Source organism: Pelodiscus sinensis, chromosome Z, assembly GCF_052426305.1.
Source record: "Pelodiscus sinensis isolate ZL-2025 chromosome Z, ASM5242630v1, whole genome shotgun sequence".
Classification (NCBI taxonomy): domain Eukaryota; kingdom Metazoa; phylum Chordata; order Testudines; family Trionychidae; genus Pelodiscus; species Pelodiscus sinensis.
This window is the reverse complement of record NC_143085.1, coordinates 5,446,431-5,465,036: the sequence shown is the minus strand read 5'-3', so window position 1 is coordinate 5,465,036 and position 18,606 is coordinate 5,446,431. Positions and strand designations below refer to the sequence as shown.

Genomic DNA, 18,606 nt, shown 5'->3' with positions numbered 1-18,606 from the left:
GTTGGCCTTAAAAGTGCAAGGCAGGGAGCAAAACAATCTGTGCCTGAAAACTAATCAGTCTCATTTTAATTTTCTTTCTTCTCCCTTCCCCTTCTGGATACATTTTTTAAAATACTCTGACTCTGTATCTACATAGCTGCCACAGTCCCCGAGCAGCGGACAGTGACGCTGGACGTGGATGTGAATAACCGCACTGACCGGTTGGAGTGGTGCAGCTGTTACTACCATGGCAATTTCTCGCTGAATGCTGCCTTTGAGATCAAATTGCACTGGATGGCAGTGACGGCAGCTGTTCTCTTTGAGATGGTAAGGTCCTTGTGTCCTGGATGCTCTCAAACTGACGTAAGCGTGTGTGCTTTCCGGCATGCGCAGAGAAATTCAGCAGCTAGTGGGAAGCCAGTGAGAAGTAAAGTTTGTACCTTTTTTTTTGAAGGACAGTTTTTATTGGCTGTTGCCACTGCCGTGCCTGTGTGTTGCTGAGTTTGACAGCAATGACAAGAGACACTCCATCAGTGTGTTTAGTTATCCCATCTAGAGGATACACTCTCCTACTTCTAATGGGCTAAATTCACCCTGTGCAGAGGGCCAGCATGAAGTCAAGACGTCACTTTAAGCCCCACTCAAGCCAGTGTATAGACTTTGACCCTGTGCAGTTTCACCCAGTGTGCCTTGACATTTTAAAATGAAAAGCAGCAGGATAATTTTAATGGCACCCTTGCGCAATCAGCCTGTTGGCCCAGTTCAGAAAAGAGACTTTTTCAATAGCCCACTGAAAATCCCAAGGATAAAAATACAAGAAACTATACTCAACATTTGCTGTTTACTTCAGCATTGTTTCCAAGCGGCAGCCGTGTTAGTCTGTCTGCCAAAACAATGAGGAGTCCTGTGGCACCTTAAAGGCTGACATTTATTTGGGTATAAACTTTTGTGGGTAAAAACCATGCGTGTGACTGGTTTTTACCCATGAAAGCTTATGCCCAAATAAATATTAGTTGTTAAGGTGCCACAGACGCCTCATTGGGTTTTTTTCCCCATTATTTGGCAACTTCTTTATCAAGAGGCTGACATTTAAAAATCCTAGACTGTGTCAACCCCATTCTCAACCTTTTGACATTGGTCACATCCTCTCTTAAATGGACATTTTATTCCAGTTGAGCAGTTGTTGGCCATTCACTTTACTCTGGCTAAAACAGTTTATTTAGAAATATCCCATTTCAAGTGGATTCGTAAGAACGGCCATACTAGGTCAGACCAATGGTCCATCTAGCCCAGTGTCCTGTCTGCCGACAGTGGCCAATGCCAGATGCCCCAGAAGGAATGAACAGAACAGGCAATCGCTGAGTGAGTCATCCCCTGTTATCCATGCCTGGCTTCTGGCAGTCAGAGGCTAGGAACACTCAGAACACGGGTTGTACCCTGACCATCTTGGCTAATAGCCAATGAGAGACCTATTCTCAATGAACTTTTTTGAACCCACCTATCCTTTTGGCTTTCACATCATCCCTTGTGAAATAAGTTCCACAGGTTGCCTGCATGTTTTGTGGAGAAATTCTTCCCTTTGTTTTTAAACCTGCTGCTTATTAATTTATTTGGGTGACCTCTGTGTCTTGTAATTATGTAAAGAAGCACACAACACTTCCTGATTCACTTTCTACAAACTAGTCATTACTTTTATCATTTTTATTGTCCTTCTTTATAGCTTTTCCAATTCTATTGTATTTTTTTTTAAATGGAGCAACCAGAATAACACACAGTATTCAAGGTGTGGGCATGCCATAGATTTATATAGTGACATTACAATATTTTCTGTCTTTAAATCTGTTCCTTTCCTAATGTTTCCTAACATTTTAATGCTGAATATTGAGCAAATGTTTTCAGAGAACTATCTACAATAACGCCAACATCTTTCTTGAGTGGTAACAGCTAATTTATTTTGTATATATAGTTGGGATTAAGTTTTCCAATGTTCATTATTTTGCATTTATCAACTTTGAATTTCATTTACTATTTTGTTGCCCAGTCACCTGATTTTTCTAAGATCTCTTTGTAACTCCTTGCACTCTACTTTGGTTATAACGATCTTGAGTAGTTTTGTATAGTCTGCAGTTTTTTCCCCCCATGTCACTGTTTACTGCTTTTTCCAAATCATTTAGGAATATGTTGAACAGTACTGATCCTAGTACAGTTCCCAAGGGGATACCACTATTTACCTTTCTCCATTCTGGAAACTGACCATTTGTGTCTTTTTTTGAGGAGGGGGGATAGAGGTGGAGGGGTGTATTTTAACCAGTTACCGAGCCATGAGAGGATCTTGCCTCTCATCCCATGACTAAATAATTTCTTTAAGAGCCTGTGGTGAGGAACCTTATCAAGATCTTTCTGAAAATCCAAGTATACTGTGTCCACTGGATCACCTTTGTCCATCTGTTTATTTGACACCTCCCCTCCCCCAAAAGAATTCTAATAGATTGGTGAGGCATAATTTCCCTTTACAAAAGCCTTGTTGATGTTTCACAACACATCATGTTCATCACTGTGTCAACCTAATCCTATAGGTTCGGTCAATTTGCCTGATATTGAAACTAGGCCGTTCTTACAGACCTGTATTTACCAGGATTGCCTCTGAAGCCTTTTTTTTTTTTTTTTTTTTAATGTTGCGTTAGCTATCTGCAGTCATCTGGGATAGAAACTAATTTGAATGATAGGTTACATCCCTCACTTAGTAGCTCTGCAATTTCATGTTTGAGTTCCTTCAGAATACTTGGGTGAATGCCATCTGGTCCTGGTGACTTCTTTGTTGTTTAGCTTATCGGTTTGTTCCAAAAGCTCCTCTAATCTGGGACTGTTCCTCAGCTTTGTCACCTATAAAGAATGGCTCAGATTGGGAAACCTTCTTTTCATTGTCTGCAGTGAAGGTTGAGTGAAAGAATTTGTTCTGCTACTCTGCAACAAACTAATCTCATCTGATCTTTCTGATTTATGTGGCATGCCTCGAAAAATAAAATTCTGAAATCTTGTATTTCTGCTGCTTTGTTCATAAAGAAGGTTGCATGCTCAGTGTACACCGCAGGCAAATCCCCTTGGTAGTTGAGCTTGGCTGATTTGTTCTTGGTGAGACCAGTTGCTGTTAGGCACATAAATGCTTCTTTCCATGCAGTGATTCATTATTTGAATCCTTCACAGGTTCAGGGTTGGCATCGGAAAGCTACATCCTGCGGTTTCTTGCTGGTTCCTGTCCTGGAGGGTCCGTTTGCACTGCCTAGCTACCTATATGGAGACCCACTTCGAGCACAGTTGTTCATCCCACTCAATGTTAGCTGCTTGCTGAAGGAGGGCAGCGAACATCTGTTCGATGGTAAGAAATATACCCCAGCCAGCCGTGGGTACTTTATTGAAGGGAGACCTCTCGGGGGTGTGCAGGTAGCATGAAGAGTCCCACCTATAATGTGTCAGCTAGCTGGATAAGATGCCTGCCATTCCATTTCCTCACATCTACTGTTCAGGATACATCTCATTCAGCATGAGAGAAAGATGAAGAGGAAAGCTGTACTGCAGGGCATTGGGCCCACACCACTGCATCGGTATGAAGTGTGTGGTAGTGAGGGATGCCTGCCCACAGGCAGAGTTGTGTCTCTCATTTGCCTCTGTTACCTGAAAGCTCCTACAGAAATGACATCAGATATTTAATCCAACGGCTCCCATCCACCCCCTAGCCTGTCTGCATTTGTGTCTTGCACGTGTTCGTTCCCAACTCTCTGCAATTACATTGGCCAGACTTCCATGGCTGGCATCCTCATTTTGTTGCCACGGCTACCTTCTGGGTAGGAATGTTGGCTCATGGGATTAAGTGCTAGGAACCACAATCCTGTATTGTTCAGTGTGACCGCTCTCTTCCTAGTGACACTACAATGATAGGCCTCCACTGAGTGCCTTGTCCAGAGGTCAGAGAGCTTCATGAGTCCCAGCACAGAGTGATGCATCGTGCAGCTGGTGCAGAGCGATGATCTGGAAAGGAACACTCTACAGATTTTAAAAATTCATGTTATTGATTCAATTGTTCTTGCCCCCCAGTAATGCTTTTTTTCCTGGAGTCTGACTGTAAATGCAGACAGCGCAAGGAATACTCTGTGGGACAGGCTTAATGTGGTGATGCTCAAAATGCTGGTCACACTTATTTTTTTTCTGACCCCTCACTAAATATATATTCATGATTTGTACTTTGGGACTCATAGGGAGGGGTGAGTTGGCCTTAACCCCAGGCCTTTTCCCTTGCCAAAAACTAAATTGTGATTTCAGAGGGGTAACTGTATTACTCTGTGTTGGCAAAAACAATGAGGATCCTTGTAGCACCTTAAAGACCAACAAATTTAGGCATACACTTTTGTGGGCTGTAGCCCACTTCAGCCCATGAAAGCTTATGCCCAAATAAATTTTAGTCTTTAAAATGCCACAGGATTTCTCAGTGTTTTTGCTAAATTCTTACTGATGCTCAAAGGTGAGCAAGGTGGAAACACGGGATTCTTTTGATAGTATCACAAGAACTACAAATAGTGAAACTTCCTCTCCTAGCTTCTAGGCATCTTCCTTCCAGAGTCACAAAAGCCAAATCCAGGGCTGGGTCATGAATTAATTGGTGTTTAAAAACAAACAAACCTTCCCTTAATAGGATGCTGAGAGGATCCAAGGAGGTGGCTTAAAGGAATAGGGGGAAGCACACAGAGGAGGTGGACTGGGGAAACTTCTTCTGGGTTGGTAAAGATTAAATGGTTTCAGTTGACCTTTTGGTTCTTGTTTCAGGCTTTGAACCTGAAACTTATTGGGATCGCATGCATCTGCTCCAGGAGGCAATTGCACACAGGTATGCGCCGAACAGGGCAGATGAGTTAAATCCATCTTTGGTTGTTATGGTGGAATGTGGCGTAAAGCTCTAGTCTGATTTTTGGAGCTTGAAGGTAGTACTGTTAAACTTGAGCCCATGGGCTATGTGTCTTCCTGAAGTCCTCTGAAATATACCAACTCTGAGTATCTTGAAATGTACATTTGGCAGTGGGTGGGAAGGGGGTGGATAGAGCCCACGAGTAATCAGTATGTGGGGGGAACCTTGTCACTCATTAACAAACCCTACTGGGTGTCTTAGGTGTAACATTAGGTCTATTCTCTTAGGCTAGGAGCAGGTAAATTGTGGCATCTCTGAAAGAGACGGTCATGTCATCTCTCTTTGTACAGCACTTAGCACAATCCTGATCGGAATCTGAGTGATCTCTTAAGTGGCTGATAAGCGGGGGACTGGGATGTGACACCTGTAGTGGGGGAATGGGAAGAAGCCGAGGAGGCATGGATGGCATTCTTTTGAATGCTGCTCCATGAAAGAAGGGCCAATAAAGGTGTAGTTCACTGGAAGGCACAAATAAACTTCCCAGGGCTGTGCTGATCCTTCCTGCCTTTGGCTGGCTGAGTCACTTCCCCTGTCGTGGGTCTTTACAAAGCCTTCAGTGTGGTCCCTGACTGGCCGTTGATTTCACAGTGCTTAACTCGAGCTCTCCCATGGTTCTTGGAATGGAACCTTCCGTGCTGGGGAATGTTTTTCTTCAGCTCAGTAACTAGGAGGGGGAGGTGATTCCCCAGGGCAGAACCAGTCAGCTGGCTAGAAGATCTCTGTGTGCAGTGCTGTCCAGCCTGACCAAGGAGTTCTTATAGCTTGATGCATCATACCAGAAGCTTTAACAGACTGCCAGAGAACAACCCACATTGGGTTACTGGTTCCCTTTTTTCCATACATAAGTGAGGAGAGAAACCAACCCAGCCCCCATGCTCGGGGAGGGGGAAAGAATTAGGGAGCCTGCAGATCCCTTCCTCCCCTCTTTGCTCTTGTCCTTTGGGCCATAAGGAGGATGTGCATATGTGCTGGGGAAAGAATTTTCCCCTTTCCTGTTCCATGACTTGTAGGAGTTCCAACAGGAATAGTCTCATTCTTTCTAGTGTTTTGTTTCCCCAGATTTGGATTTGTGCAAGATAAATACTCTGCCTCTGCATTCAACTTTCCCTCTGAGAACAAACCCCAGTACATCCATGTCACAGGTGAGCAATGCTTGGCAGGCAATAAGCCATGGTGGGGGGTGGGATATAGGCAAGGGAGAGCCATTCTTGCTCTCCTGGTTCTAGTGTTTGCTTTCAGTAGCGCTGATCTACTGGCAAATAGCTCTAGCAGCTGGGACAAAGGGTTCGTGTCAAACAAAGCAATGGAAAGACAAGCCATTTCCTAAAATAAGTACAGAGCATTTTCACTTTTATCACTAGTATAAAGCAGCAGGTTGAGTACCTGCTTTAAAGAGTCTCTGAGCCTTGTTACCTTGGCAGGTAGCAGTGAGGTTAGGAACATGCTAGGATCTAGATGTGACCACAGATTAAAACCCTGCCTGTTTCCCACAGGGACTGTTTCTCTACAGCTACCTTACTCCAAGCGGAAGTTTTCCTGTGGGCAGCAACGCCGGCGGCGCAACTCCACCAGCTCAACCAACCAGAACATGTTTTGTGAAGAGCGCATTGGTTACAATTGGGCCTACAACACCATGCTGACAAAAACATGGAGGTCCAGCGCCACAGGGGATGAGAAGTTTGCAGATCGATTGCTGAAAGACTTCACCGAGTTCTGCTGGAACAAAGATGGCCGGCTTGTTCTGTTCTGGACTGGCTGTCTGGATAAGATGCATGCCAGTGCACCATGAGATTGTGAGCGCATCTGCAGGAGAGAAAAGTAAAAGCTTGGCAGTGTGCTGAGGAAGAAGAGGCAGAGAGCAGCCAGTTTAGATCATTCTTAGTGTAAATTTACCTTGTAACCCAGCATAATCTGATCAGTGTTTCTATTGATATTCAATAGAATCAGAAGGGGGTTTTGGGAAAAGAGATGAGGATTCTGTGCTGTATCTCACGACACTTCTTGTCACATCGGTACTCATTGCATGAACAGACATCCTACTTCCGAGAGCTCAGCTAAACTGAGTGAAGGGAAGAGACCACAGGTGTGTCACAGGGATGAGAAATTCCCATAAATGTCTGTGCTCTTTGGAAATGACCAGGTGATGTAAGCCCAGGACTTGACAGGGAAAATCATGCCTCATATCTCCTGTTTGTGTGTATATGTAAGATACAGTGTATACATTCGCCGCAAGTGTTTATATGTTTTAATATATTAAATAAAAATGCAGAATATCAAAAGGTGTGTTGTTTCTGCTGTAATTGAGGTATTGGTAAATAGAGCTCTGCATGAATAAAAAAAATTGTATTCTGATCTGCAAAAAACGTGATGTAGATATCAGCAGGGCTCAATAGGTGAAAGAAGTGATAGAGATGTAGCCGTGTTAGTCTGGGGTAGCTGAAGCAAAATGCAAAGTGCTACATTGTCCTGCATTTTGCTCTAGGTGAAAGAAGGAGAGTGCAGAAGATGAAGCCTTGCCGAAGAGAAATTGTTTAAGGCGCGCATAAAGCTTTAATGCTCATGAAAAGGTCACAATAACTTAAGATTTCAATTGAATTGAGTCTCTGCCCTTTTAAGCTTTCAGGACATGCTGTTCTGGGCTCTGGACCCAGAGATGTGTGTCATACTGCAAGATCAAGGAGTTATTTGCTGTCCTTCCCTTGCAGGCAGGAATCCAAGTCTTGCAACAAATCAATGACAGCTAAATATAAGATGCCAGGATCCAAGTCTAGCTAGCACGCAATGACAGGCAGCTAAATATAAGATGCCACTGATGAGAAAGGAGAAGGAAGATTGTGAACAGAAATGATAGACTTTTTGGGGCGAAAAGGCACACTTTTATTGAAACTATATGATTTTTCTAAGAACCATTGTTTGAGTGACTATCAGATGTCCGATAGTATTCATGTAGAAAAGACAGATTTTTAACTTTTTTTTTAAAGTTACTATTCATGTACCTTGTTCTCACCTACTTCATCAACTCTTGTTACTATTACTATGAAAAGCCCCAATTTTACCTACCCAATACCACTGCAAGTGTAACTAAGCTTTTTATTTTATTTTATTTTTTATTTTAATATGATCTCTCTGAAATGTCCTAAGTGCAAGGAATTTAGGGAGGGGGAGAAGAGAGCCACACTGAAATGTTTAATTACTAGTTTTATAAACAACCCCCTTTTTAAAATGAGAAAATCCCTAGCATGCCATATTTGTTGGTTTTTATCATTCAGAAACTATATGTCTGGACTATCGGCTCTACACTAGAACTGTTAGACTTTTAGGCTATGTCTACATTCGCGGGTTCTTGCACAAGAACATCTTGCGCAAGGGTTCTTGTGCAAGAACATGTCCACACTGCCATGTCCAAGATGTGCTTTTGTGCATGAGCGCCCAAGGCAGTGTGGACGCTCTCTTGCGCAAGAAAGCTCCGATGGCCATTTTAGCCATAGGGCTTTCTTGTGGAAGAAACCCCTGCAGCATGTCTACACTGCCCTCTTGCGCAAGAGCTGTTGTGCAAGAGAACTTACCCTTATAAGAAAAGAGTGTAGCTCTTGCCCAAGAAGGGTGGACGGTGTGGACGCACTGCAAGTTCTTGCGCAAGAATCCACCAGTGTAGACATAGCCTTACTGCCCTCAAACTGAGCTCTGAATGAATATGCTGCCCTATTTCTCTCTAACCTGGTATATCTACACTACAGAGAAGATCAAAGCTGTGGCTGATGATCTTCCAGGGTTGGAATTAGCAGGTCTAGTAAAGACACGCTAATTCGAACTGCGAGGGGTGTTCTGGTCAACACCAATGCTACGTCTACACTGGCGCAATGCTGTTACGCTGATTATTTTCAGGAATAACAGCATTGTGCAAGAAGGGGCAGTGTAGACAGTTCCTTGTGCAAGAGCCTCTTTCACAAAAATGGCGGCTCAGATATGCAAATGAGGCTCGGTGATATTCCGCACTTAGCCTCATTTGCATAGCTCTGGCATAAGATTGCGTCAGTGTAGACGTAGCCCAATAGTCCTGCTAACATGAGGGCTGCGTCTAGACTGGCATGATTTTGCACAAAAGCAGCTGCTTTTGCTCAAAATCTTGCCGCCTGTCTACACTGGCCGTGAGTATTTGCGCAAGAACACTGACTTTGTACTGTACAAAATCAGTGGTTCTTGTGCAAATAGTGTGATGCTCCCACTCAGGGATAAGCCCTCTTGCGCAAGTATTCTTGCACAAGAGAACCAGTGTAGACAGCCACGTTAATTTCTTGCGCAAGAAAGCCCGATGGTTAAAATGGCCATCAGAGCTTTCTTGCGTAAGAGAGCATCTACACTGCAACGGATGCTTTTGCGCAACAGCAAATCTTTTGTGCAAAGGCACATGCCAGTATAGACTCTCTCTTGTGCAAATACTTTTAACAGAAAAGTTTTTCTGTTGAAAGTATTTGTGCAAAATCATGCCAGTGTAGACACAGCTGAGGAGTAAGAGAAATCAAAGGCAGAGTGTTTTCCCTTTGACTTCCTCTGGTCAGCAGAGCACCAAAAGTCGAGTTAGTGTACTTGGACTTCAGCTATGCAATTAAGGCAGCTGGAGTTATGCATCTTAATTTGACTTAGTCCTGTAGCACAGACCTACCCATGGGCTGTGTCTAGACTGGCCAGTTTTTCCAGAAAATCAGCCACTTTTCCGGAAAAACTTGCCAGCTGTCTACACTGGCCGCTTGAATTTCCACAAAAGCACTGACTTCCTACTGTAAGAAATCAGTGCTTCTTGCGGAAATACTATGCTGCTCCTGTTCAGGCAAAAGTCCCTTTTGCGCAAAACTTTTGCGCAAAAGAGCCAGTGTAGACAGCTCAGATTTGCGCAAAAAAGCCCCGATTTAATGTCGATCGGGGCTTTTTTGCGCAAAAGCACGTCTAGATTGGCACAGACGTTTTTCCGCAAAAAGCTCTTTTGCGGAAAAGCACCCGTGCCAATCTAGACGCTCTGTTCCGCAAATGCTTTTAACGGAAAACTTTTCCGTTAAAAGCATTTCTGGGAAATCATGCCAATCTAGACGTAGCCATAGTGTTTTTCATGTAGCCCGGGGGGGGGTGTGTGTGTGTGTGTGTGTGTGTGTGTGTGTACACACGCTTTTCCCGGGCTGCCGGACTCCTTTTCGGTGTGAGGCTGCTGAGAGTCATGAACCAAAGTGCAACCCCCTTTGTGTCTAATGGCAACCACTTCAAGCCAGAAGACCCCCCCCCACACACACACACACACACTTTCCAGTACCTGTGGCCGGGGCGCGGGGCTCTGGCTGGCACCTGTGACTCTTGGCTGGCCCCGTGGACCAGGGGGGAATTGCATCTGCGCCGGGCGGTAGCTGCTGCAGCGGGGGAGGGGATGGGGGCGTTTCCCGCGAACTTTGCGCTGGGGGGAGCGGAGCCCGGCCGGCGCCCAGGCAGCCCACGCGCGCTCACGGGAGGTACCGCGGCTCCGGGTTGCAACAGGGGCAGGGCTGGGGGGAGCAGGCTGCGGTGACCACCCCCCGGGAATGGAGGGGAGCCAGAGGTAACGGGAGTCTGGGGGCTGCAGTGAAGGAAGGGGGGTTACTGGGGTCCCCCCCGTGTGGGCAGCAGCAGCACCCCTTCTGCCGGCCCTGGAAAAGCGTCTGGAAAAGCGACTTTCCCCGGGCTGGTCAGACCCTTCCACACACCTTGGTGGGCGCCTGCCTGGGTGCAGCGTAACAGCCCCCTTGCTGTTATGGGCCCAGCCCCTGCACCGGCCTCCCTGGCGCCGATCCTCATAGGGCCCTGGTGTGGGATGGGGGGTGGGAGGGAGGCGATGAGTTACCCTGGTAAGAAGCAAAGTTTGGGGTTTTTAAAGCCGCATTTGTCTTTAATTGACATCAGGTGTGAAAATCCGCTAGTCTCCACCTTAGGTGGAGTCTCCTCCCCTCATCCCCACACCACTGTTTCACAGTTTTGACCATCTGCAAAAAAAAAAAAAATGCAAATTCAGACGCGCTTCCTCAGTTAATGGCTGTGGACTTTTGTCAGACGGCTTCTTCCTCCCCCTCCTCACCTGTAATTTTTTTAATGATGCCTTTATTTGCTTTTGGTGTTGTATTTTAATTTTGATCTATGGTTTGGCGGAATTCTCTTTAGGGTGACTTGTCCAAAACCACCTGGGATCGACTGTGGTTGTCTGATGATGATGAAGTGTTTGCCCCGTTGGGTTTTTTTTTTTAAGCCAAAACAAATTACTGAAATGAACTAGTTGTATGGCTATTACTTGTCCCTTCCTCATGGACATGCTGCTGAGCCACTCCCCGTTTAAAATTCCAGTGCATGTTGCAGGCCTGATGCAGTGCTCCCTCAGTGGAGTCAGTGGAGAGATTCCTATTGACTTCAGACAGGAGCAAACCCCACACTCACTGATTTGAGGTTGAGAATGAAAATGAAAACAGGGTCTCCCAATTCAAAACCACTATAAATGCAAGAAGGGCTTTGTCCTCATTGGAGAAAAGAGAAGTGCATTTTTAACCCATGTTAAGCTAACCTGCGTTGATCTTGGTGAAGACCATGTTGTAACTAGTCCAGGTAAACTCTACAGTAGAATTTCTTAATCTTCAAGTAATAGATTTAAAAATAAAAGATAATACTAGTACTAAGCAGCCAAATAAAGGCACAATTAACAAACGGGGGGAGGGAAGAAGATTGATTGATGGGCCAGTGATTAAACACTATCCTGCTAATGTGTGTTTAAAATTTACAACTGCTTTGTCTTCACTCAGGTTTTAATCCAGATTATTTAACAAGTTTAAAAATACATCATTTTTCTTGTCAAGAAAAGGCTTACGGCATTGTCACTGTGTGCTTACATCAATGTTGCTATCTCAGGCTACATCTGTACTGGCAGCTTCTTGCACAAGTAAAAACTTGCCGGGTGTCTACACTGCACGCACATTCTTGCGCAAGTAAATTTACAGACTAGCGTTGGAAAACAGGGCTTCTTCCGGAAGAGTTTTTCTTCTCCCCACTTGCACAAGAGGCCAGTGTAGACAGGCAACATGAATTTCTAGCACAAGAAACTCCTATGGCTAAAATGGCCATCAGGGCTTTCTTGCACAAGAAAGCGTCCACACTGCCATAGACGTTCTTGTGCAAAAGCACATCTCTTGCACAAAAGCACATGGCAGTGTAGACACGCTCTTGTGGAAGACTTTTTGCACAAGAACTCTTCCGCAAAACAGTTCTTGCACAAGAAGCTGCCAGTGTAGACGTAGCCTCAGTGTAAAATCCTAGTAAAGATCAAACACTGAAATTTTCACTCCAGTTAAACCAGAGATCCACCCCAGCTAGCTACATGGAGGGAAAAAATTCCTGTGCCTTGTCTCCACCTAGGATTATATATCTTGATACAAAAACAACTTCTGTGCAGAGCAGACAAAGCATGAGAGTCAAACAACTTGCCCATGTGGTCTAATCTGTTTAGCTGAACTCTCAGGCACTCTGCCAGTTACAGTCTATTCTCTGCTTCAAGACGAGCGTATTTGGCTAATTCTGTAGATACTCCTTCCAAAAGCCCTTGTGCACAGCAGTTACCACTAGATGGCATTTACAAAAATGCCAATGATCAGCTGCAGGTTGTATGTTTCTGAAATTTATTGCACAGTGGAATTTTAAATGTTTCAGGTCAGTGGGCAGTTAAGTAACTTGATCTCACCTCTCCAGACTAAGCTTCTGATTATCCCATTTTGCTGGATAATTAGATTTTGCACAACCTGGACTGTGGTTATAATTATGTAGCAGCCTAAATGTTTTGGGGAAGGAGCATTTTTGTAAATGGTTATTTTACGGATCCCACGTATTGCTATGTTTAACTTTTACTGATGCTCTGTATTTCAGGAATAAAGGGCTCTTGTTTTTTAAGTTTAATGGTTGATGATGGGAAAACAAAGTTTTCCACTGTTCAGTCTCTTGGGATAAGTCATGGCACCTGTCTGTGCCTCAGTTTTACCACTTGCAAACCTGGAATGTTTCTTGTCTAGCAGGATGATTGAGAGGCTTAATTACACTTTGTAATTTGAGAAACTTGGGTAAAAAGTTCTACTGAAATGCAGTTAAGTACTTTAACATATAGTGTAAAATAGAATTAGAAGGTTGCAATGTGTCTTGATGGGAAGGGGAGTGTTTGTCTAGCAGCACAAACAACAGATGCTCTTCCTTTGTCACATAGAAGACGTGCCTGGAGGAATGTAAACATGAAACGGTTCATGGCGCTGCTAAATAAGAATAAAAACAAGGATCCTCCACAGGTCAAGCTGCTGGATCTAGCAGGCCAACTCTGCCACAGTCTTCAGAGCATGTCTCCCAGCCTGGAGAAGCTGGTTGAGGCAATGACGGGGTGCAAGCTTCAGGAATATTTTCTCACCCACATCAGTGTAGTCCGAGCTTTTGTGCTTGTCCATGTCCGCCGAGGGCAGCATGACACAGCCTGCAGGCTTTTGGAGGTAGGACTGTGTTCTTGGTCACTTCTTCAGTGAAACAACAAGGAGACCAGCAGCAGTACCAGACAACACATAATAACAGACATGTCAGGGGTCAGAACTTTAGTGCTTACAGCAGGGACAAGTAGGAGACTAGCCTGATGAGGTCCTGCAGACGCTTGGGGAGAGGAGGAGTAGACGGTGCTGAGCTCTGTAGGGGGATCACAGGCAAAACACCTGTTGGTAACAGAAAGCAGTTTTTGGAATGTAACAGTCTCCAGGCACCCACTTCTGCCCTTGACTGCACCAGTTAGGATCCTTCTTGTGCTGCAAGCACACCATGTCCTTCAGTGCCTGGCTGGTTGGGTCCTGCATGCTTCTCCCCTTGTGAGATTAAAACCCTGGGTGGGAGGGTGTGAAGAAGCTTGGGCTGCCAGTGTCCATCTTGTGGAGAGAAGAGACTTCACTCTCCAGAGCTTTTAGCTTAGGATGTTTTACCAGGTCTAAACTCATGGGCTTTTAAAAAAGCCACAGGTGCATAACCGGGACTTTTTCTTGCACATGGTGCCCTGTGCAGGCGTGAGAAGTAGCCCTGAGTCGTGCAAAAGACTCATACTTTTGGGGAAGGCTACCAGCTGAGCCCATCCAGTGTGAATCCCTTTTGGGACATTTCTGGGTGCTCAGGATTTCCCCCCCTTTCTTTGTGAAAGACAATGATTGGCTTTCTGGAAAGGGTGTGTTCAGCCCCACCCCTGTCTTAGCATTGCAGGGCAAAAGAAAAGAAGGAACTGGTGCAACTATGGAATGAGATCCACTACCACAAAGTCATGGAGAAACACCACACAGATTCCCTGACACCAGTGCAGAAATTCCGGTGCAGGAAGAGGTACATTTGGAGTGGGACGATCTGGTGCTCTTCCTTCACCATGATTTGGGGGTGTGGGGCATGGAAATGAAAAGGTTGTATTCACATCCTAAAATAGACTTTTCTTGGGGAACAGGATTCACTGTTAACGTCAAGCTTTGGCCTACTTGCAATAAACAGCTGAACTTTCACTGAGTTTAATGGTGCAGTTTTGGGACTTTGGTAATCAAATTTTCTTTATTTGCGTAGGAATCCTCCACCAGTTTCCATCTGTCCTGAAGGCATAAGGAATCGAAACTATCCAGAAAACGTGCGCCAAGAGCTGCACAGATTTGCTGCAAAGGTGACAATGAATCCAAACAAGGACCAGCGGGTATGGATGCTGTATGCCACAGTGTTACTCAGGCTGGGGAAATACTGTAACCTAGGATACATAAATGTTTCCAATCCAACCTATTGCTTTAGCTACTTTTGGACTGAAGTTTCTTGTGTTTGATCTTTACCTTAGAGGGTGTGCATTTTAATTTTTGTTAACCTTAAGCAAAAGAAATTCAGTAGTTCTGTTGACCAAGAGATGGAGGAAACTGTTTTCCCTGTTGTAATAGTGGTAACCGCTCTAGTGTTGAAATGGATAAATGAGATTTAGCAGAGACATTGATCTCAGTGAAAAGCACCGTGAGGCTATGTCTACACTGCACAGTTATTTCGGAATAAACCATTCCAGAATAGTTATTCGGAAATAGCTTATTTCTAAATAGCATGTCTACACCGCAGGGAAGCCTCAAAATAAGTCAAAGGCAGGCTTCCCAAATGTAGATGTGCTATCTCGATTTAAAGAACCCCAGAAGGAATAACTTAGAATGTCCCTGGTGAGAGGCTATTTTGGAACAGCAGAAGTGGAGCATCTATACACGCATTATTTTGAAATAGCTATTTTGGAAGAGGCGTTATTCCTTGTAGAATGAAGCTTATAGAAATTGGAATAAGCCATCTGTTATTTCAAAATTATTTAGAATTAATAGAATTGCTGTGTAGATGCTCGCATAATGGCCGTTATTCTAAAATAACTTTGTTGTGTAGACTCACCCCAAGTGTTCTGATAGTAAAAGTGCACTGAGTTTTTTTGCTAGACTTGTAAAGTTTACAGCCCAGTCAGGGCCGGCCCGAGCCCTAAGTGGCACCCCCCGGGCGCTCAGCACATGTGCGGCCCCACCTGGGGCGTGTGGCACATGCATGGTCCTGCCCCCAGGCGCGCAGCACATACATTGCTCCACCCCCAGGGGCCTGGCACATGTGTGGCACCACCCCTGGTACGCGGAGCATGCGCAATGTCGCCCTTGCCTGGCCCAGCAGCCCGCACGGTGCCCCCTACAATGGGGCGCCCCGGGCGGTAGCCCAGTCGGCCCGTACCTTGGGCCAGCTCTGAGCCCAGGTTGTTAGCCTGTGCATTTAGCTTAGTAGGAAAGTCCGAGATGAAAGTGACCCCTGAAGGAACCAGGACTTGGCAGAACTCCTTGTCTGATTCACTATTTTAAAAGGTAAAAATGCAACATTCCTAAAATTTTCCATCCAGAGGCTGTCTCCTGCAAGCCCCCAAAGCAGGGATGGGCAATAATTTTAGAAGGGGGGGGGCACTTTACAAATTTTTGAAGTGGCCCCAGGCTGCCCCAGAAGCCCAGGGGTGGGGGCAACATGTGAAGTCTTTGCCTGCACCTCGCACCTACAGAGAACTGCCAGCTGTTCTGGTGGTTCTTTCTAGATGCTACACACCTCTGGTGGCGGGAGGAGACTTCATGCGCTCCCCCAGAGCAATAAGGCTCTGGGGGCAGGGGAGTGCATGAAATCTGTCACTCTGTGCCCCACCCTGCAAGGGGCACATGGCACGTAGAGTGAACCGCCAGGTGTTCTGAACAATGGTGGTTCCTGCTAAGTGCTGTGCACTTCTTGCAGGGCAGGAGGAGATTTTGCACGTTCCCCCCACTCCCAGGCCAATCAGGACCCAGGAGCGTGGGAGAGCGCGAAGTCTCTCATCCCTTGCTTTCGCTCTGCAAGGGGTGCATGGTGCCTAGAGTGAACCGCTAGCTGCCACACGGCTCTTGGTGTGGGGGGAGACTTTGCATGCTCTCGACTGGCTGGGGGATGAGGGGTCGGCCAGCCGTGGTGGGGGAAGGCAATCCAGCCCCCTTCCCGTCCAATCAACTAACTGATTAAACCAACCAAAGACTAAATTATTAAGCTAGGTATTGGAGAGAGAGAGGAAAATCTATTATATAAATAGCCAGCATCAATAAAGAAGGGTTCACTGTCACGACAGGATAGTCAGTTTAAAACAAGGAGGTCATGACCCCTCAAGGAGCCACAAGGTTATTATGTGGGGGAGGTTGAAAGCTGCCAGCCTCTGTCCCCAAACCCAGTTTCCCCTCTAGCATTTTAGAATAGTGTTAAATATTTAAAATGTGGTTTTAGTTTATAAAGGGAATGTCACATTCAGAGGCTTGCTATGTAAAAGGGGTTGCCTACAGAAAAGTTTGAGAACTGCTGGTTTAGAAATATGAAACTGCAAGATGCTACTCATGTATCTAACTAACACAGAAAAATATTAACAAAGAAATATATGATCATTTAATAAAAAATTATAATAATGAATATATACAAGGGAGAAGAGTAAAGGTTACATGTGCTACCTCAACTGTGGCGGTTCTGGAATTTTGATTGCTTTAAGTCAAAAGTTATGTTAATTCAGCTAATGTAATACGCAAGAGGTGTTAAAGACCGGTCATCGATTTTTTTTTTAAGGCCAGAATGGACAATTATGATATTTGATGGCCTGTCTTATGCTGGCTAATATTTTTCCCAGAGATTCCTGCACTGAGCAAAATAATTTCTGTTCCAGTGGTAAATTGCCTTCGTTTTTTAAAATGTGTTTTTCCCCGTTCGGTGGTTATTTATATCAGCTACATTGCAAATAGGGCAAAAACCCATTGGGATTCTTGGGGTTCCCTTTCTCAAATAGGACATCAAAGAAAAATTAACTGTTGCTGTTCGCTTCCACTTTATGAGCAGATCAATAGGTGGGAGCTATGCGTGTTCTAAAGGGACCTGCAGGAGGGTCTGGAACAGGGCTGGGCAAGATGTGATACAGGGACCAGATTTGGCCTGCCTAACACTTTGATCTGGCCTATGGACTGCATCTTGCTGCTTTCTATTTATATCCCACTGACCATGCCACCGAATTTCCAGCTGGTGGCTCAGGCAGCAAGGGCCAGAGTCACAAGCTCTTTAAATAGGTACAGGAACCTCAGGCAATATGGTAGCAGCTGGGCCAGGAGCCGCAAGCTCTTTGCTGTATTTTTAATTCAAAGCCTCTGGCCCCAGACATATCTGGGGGGAGGTTAGTCCCTAGCCCTGTCCTTTTGCCCAAGCCACTCCCCTTCTGGGGAGCCAGCCCATGGCCACATACCAATATTCATTAAGTACCTGCCCCCCTCCAAAAATAATAGCCCACACCCAAGCTGGAAGCTCATATTGTCTGATTGTTTTTGGAAACTGGAGGGATGAGCATGATTATTTGCATGTGGTGTATTCTTTTCCCCCTGGTTATCTGGATTCGCAGGAGGGTTTGGCCCGGGATATGAACCTGCAGCCAAATCAGGTTTATAACTGGTTTGCCAATTACCGTCGTCGTCAAAAAATCCGGCTGGAAAAGTTCATCTGCTCGACCAAGGAGAAGCCTTCAACTCCCCAAACAGAACATCAGTCCAATGGCAGCTCCTGCATTCCACAAGCTGCAGGTGGGTCTCATCCCTGTGGACTTGGGCGGGGCCGGCTCGAGCCATTCCTGTGGTCTGGACAGCAGGCGTGCGACGCATGCGCGGCTCTGCCCCCGGGCGTACGGCGCATCTGCGGCCCCACCTCCTGGTGCGTTGCGCACCTCACAGCTGCTATCGGGCGCATGGCGCCTGATGGCAGCTGTAAGGGGCGCCACGTGGGCCCCGGGCGCATGGCGTCCCTTACAGCTGCCATCAGCCACCCCCCATAGGTTGGCGCCCCAGGCAGCTGCCCAGTTAGCCCCCCCCCTTAATCCGGCTCTGGGCTTGGGATGTAGTCTGGGGAGATAGAAGGTTGTTTTAGGGTTCCCGCCTAATAGACAGAGAGGCGCTATTAGCTGCGCCTGCTTCCTTGGGATCAGTAACTCAGCACCATTGAATCAAGCAGATGTGGTAGGGTGATGTAGTGGGACACAGGACTCCTCTTTGCATTATTAGTCATCACTGTGTGGCTATCAGGAGTTTGTATCGAAGTCC

The 18,606-nt window shown here is 45.7% G+C and overlaps 2 protein-coding genes across 14 annotated transcripts in view; both read left to right on the top strand.

Annotated features, from left to right (window-relative positions):
* Positions 1-7,215, top strand: part of DEPDC5 (DEP domain containing 5, GATOR1 subcomplex subunit) — a 67,042-nt gene extending 59,827 nt beyond the window's left edge. For all 12 annotated transcript variants that reach the window (XM_075898019.2, XM_075898021.2, XM_014574781.4 and 9 more), the window contains 5 exons: positions 137-306; positions 3,184-3,355; positions 4,798-4,858; positions 5,996-6,078; positions 6,430-7,215. In XM_075898019.2, coding sequence (XP_075754134.1) covers positions 137-306; positions 3,184-3,355; positions 4,798-4,858; positions 5,996-6,078; positions 6,430-6,725 — 782 coding nt within the window. In that variant the 3' untranslated portion in view covers positions 6,726-7,215. The remainder of the gene's footprint in view (positions 1-136; positions 307-3,183; positions 3,356-4,797; positions 4,859-5,995; positions 6,079-6,429) is intronic.
* Positions 7,216-10,280: 3,065 nt separating this feature from the next.
* Positions 10,281-18,606, top strand: part of ANHX (anomalous homeobox) — a 28,829-nt gene continuing 20,503 nt past the window's right edge. The window contains exons 1-5 of one of the 2 annotated variants that reach the window (XM_075898008.2): positions 10,281-10,517; positions 13,188-13,461; positions 14,199-14,323; positions 14,552-14,675; positions 17,916-18,093. In XM_075898008.2, the coding sequence (XP_075754123.2) occupies positions 10,501-10,517; positions 13,188-13,461; positions 14,199-14,323; positions 14,552-14,675; positions 17,916-18,093 (718 nt within the window). In that variant the 5' untranslated portion in view covers positions 10,281-10,500. Of the gene's footprint in view, positions 10,518-12,838; positions 13,462-14,198; positions 14,324-14,551; positions 14,676-17,915; positions 18,094-18,606 lie in introns of those variants that run through there. The other variant, XM_089775254.1, reaches the window with a different exon arrangement.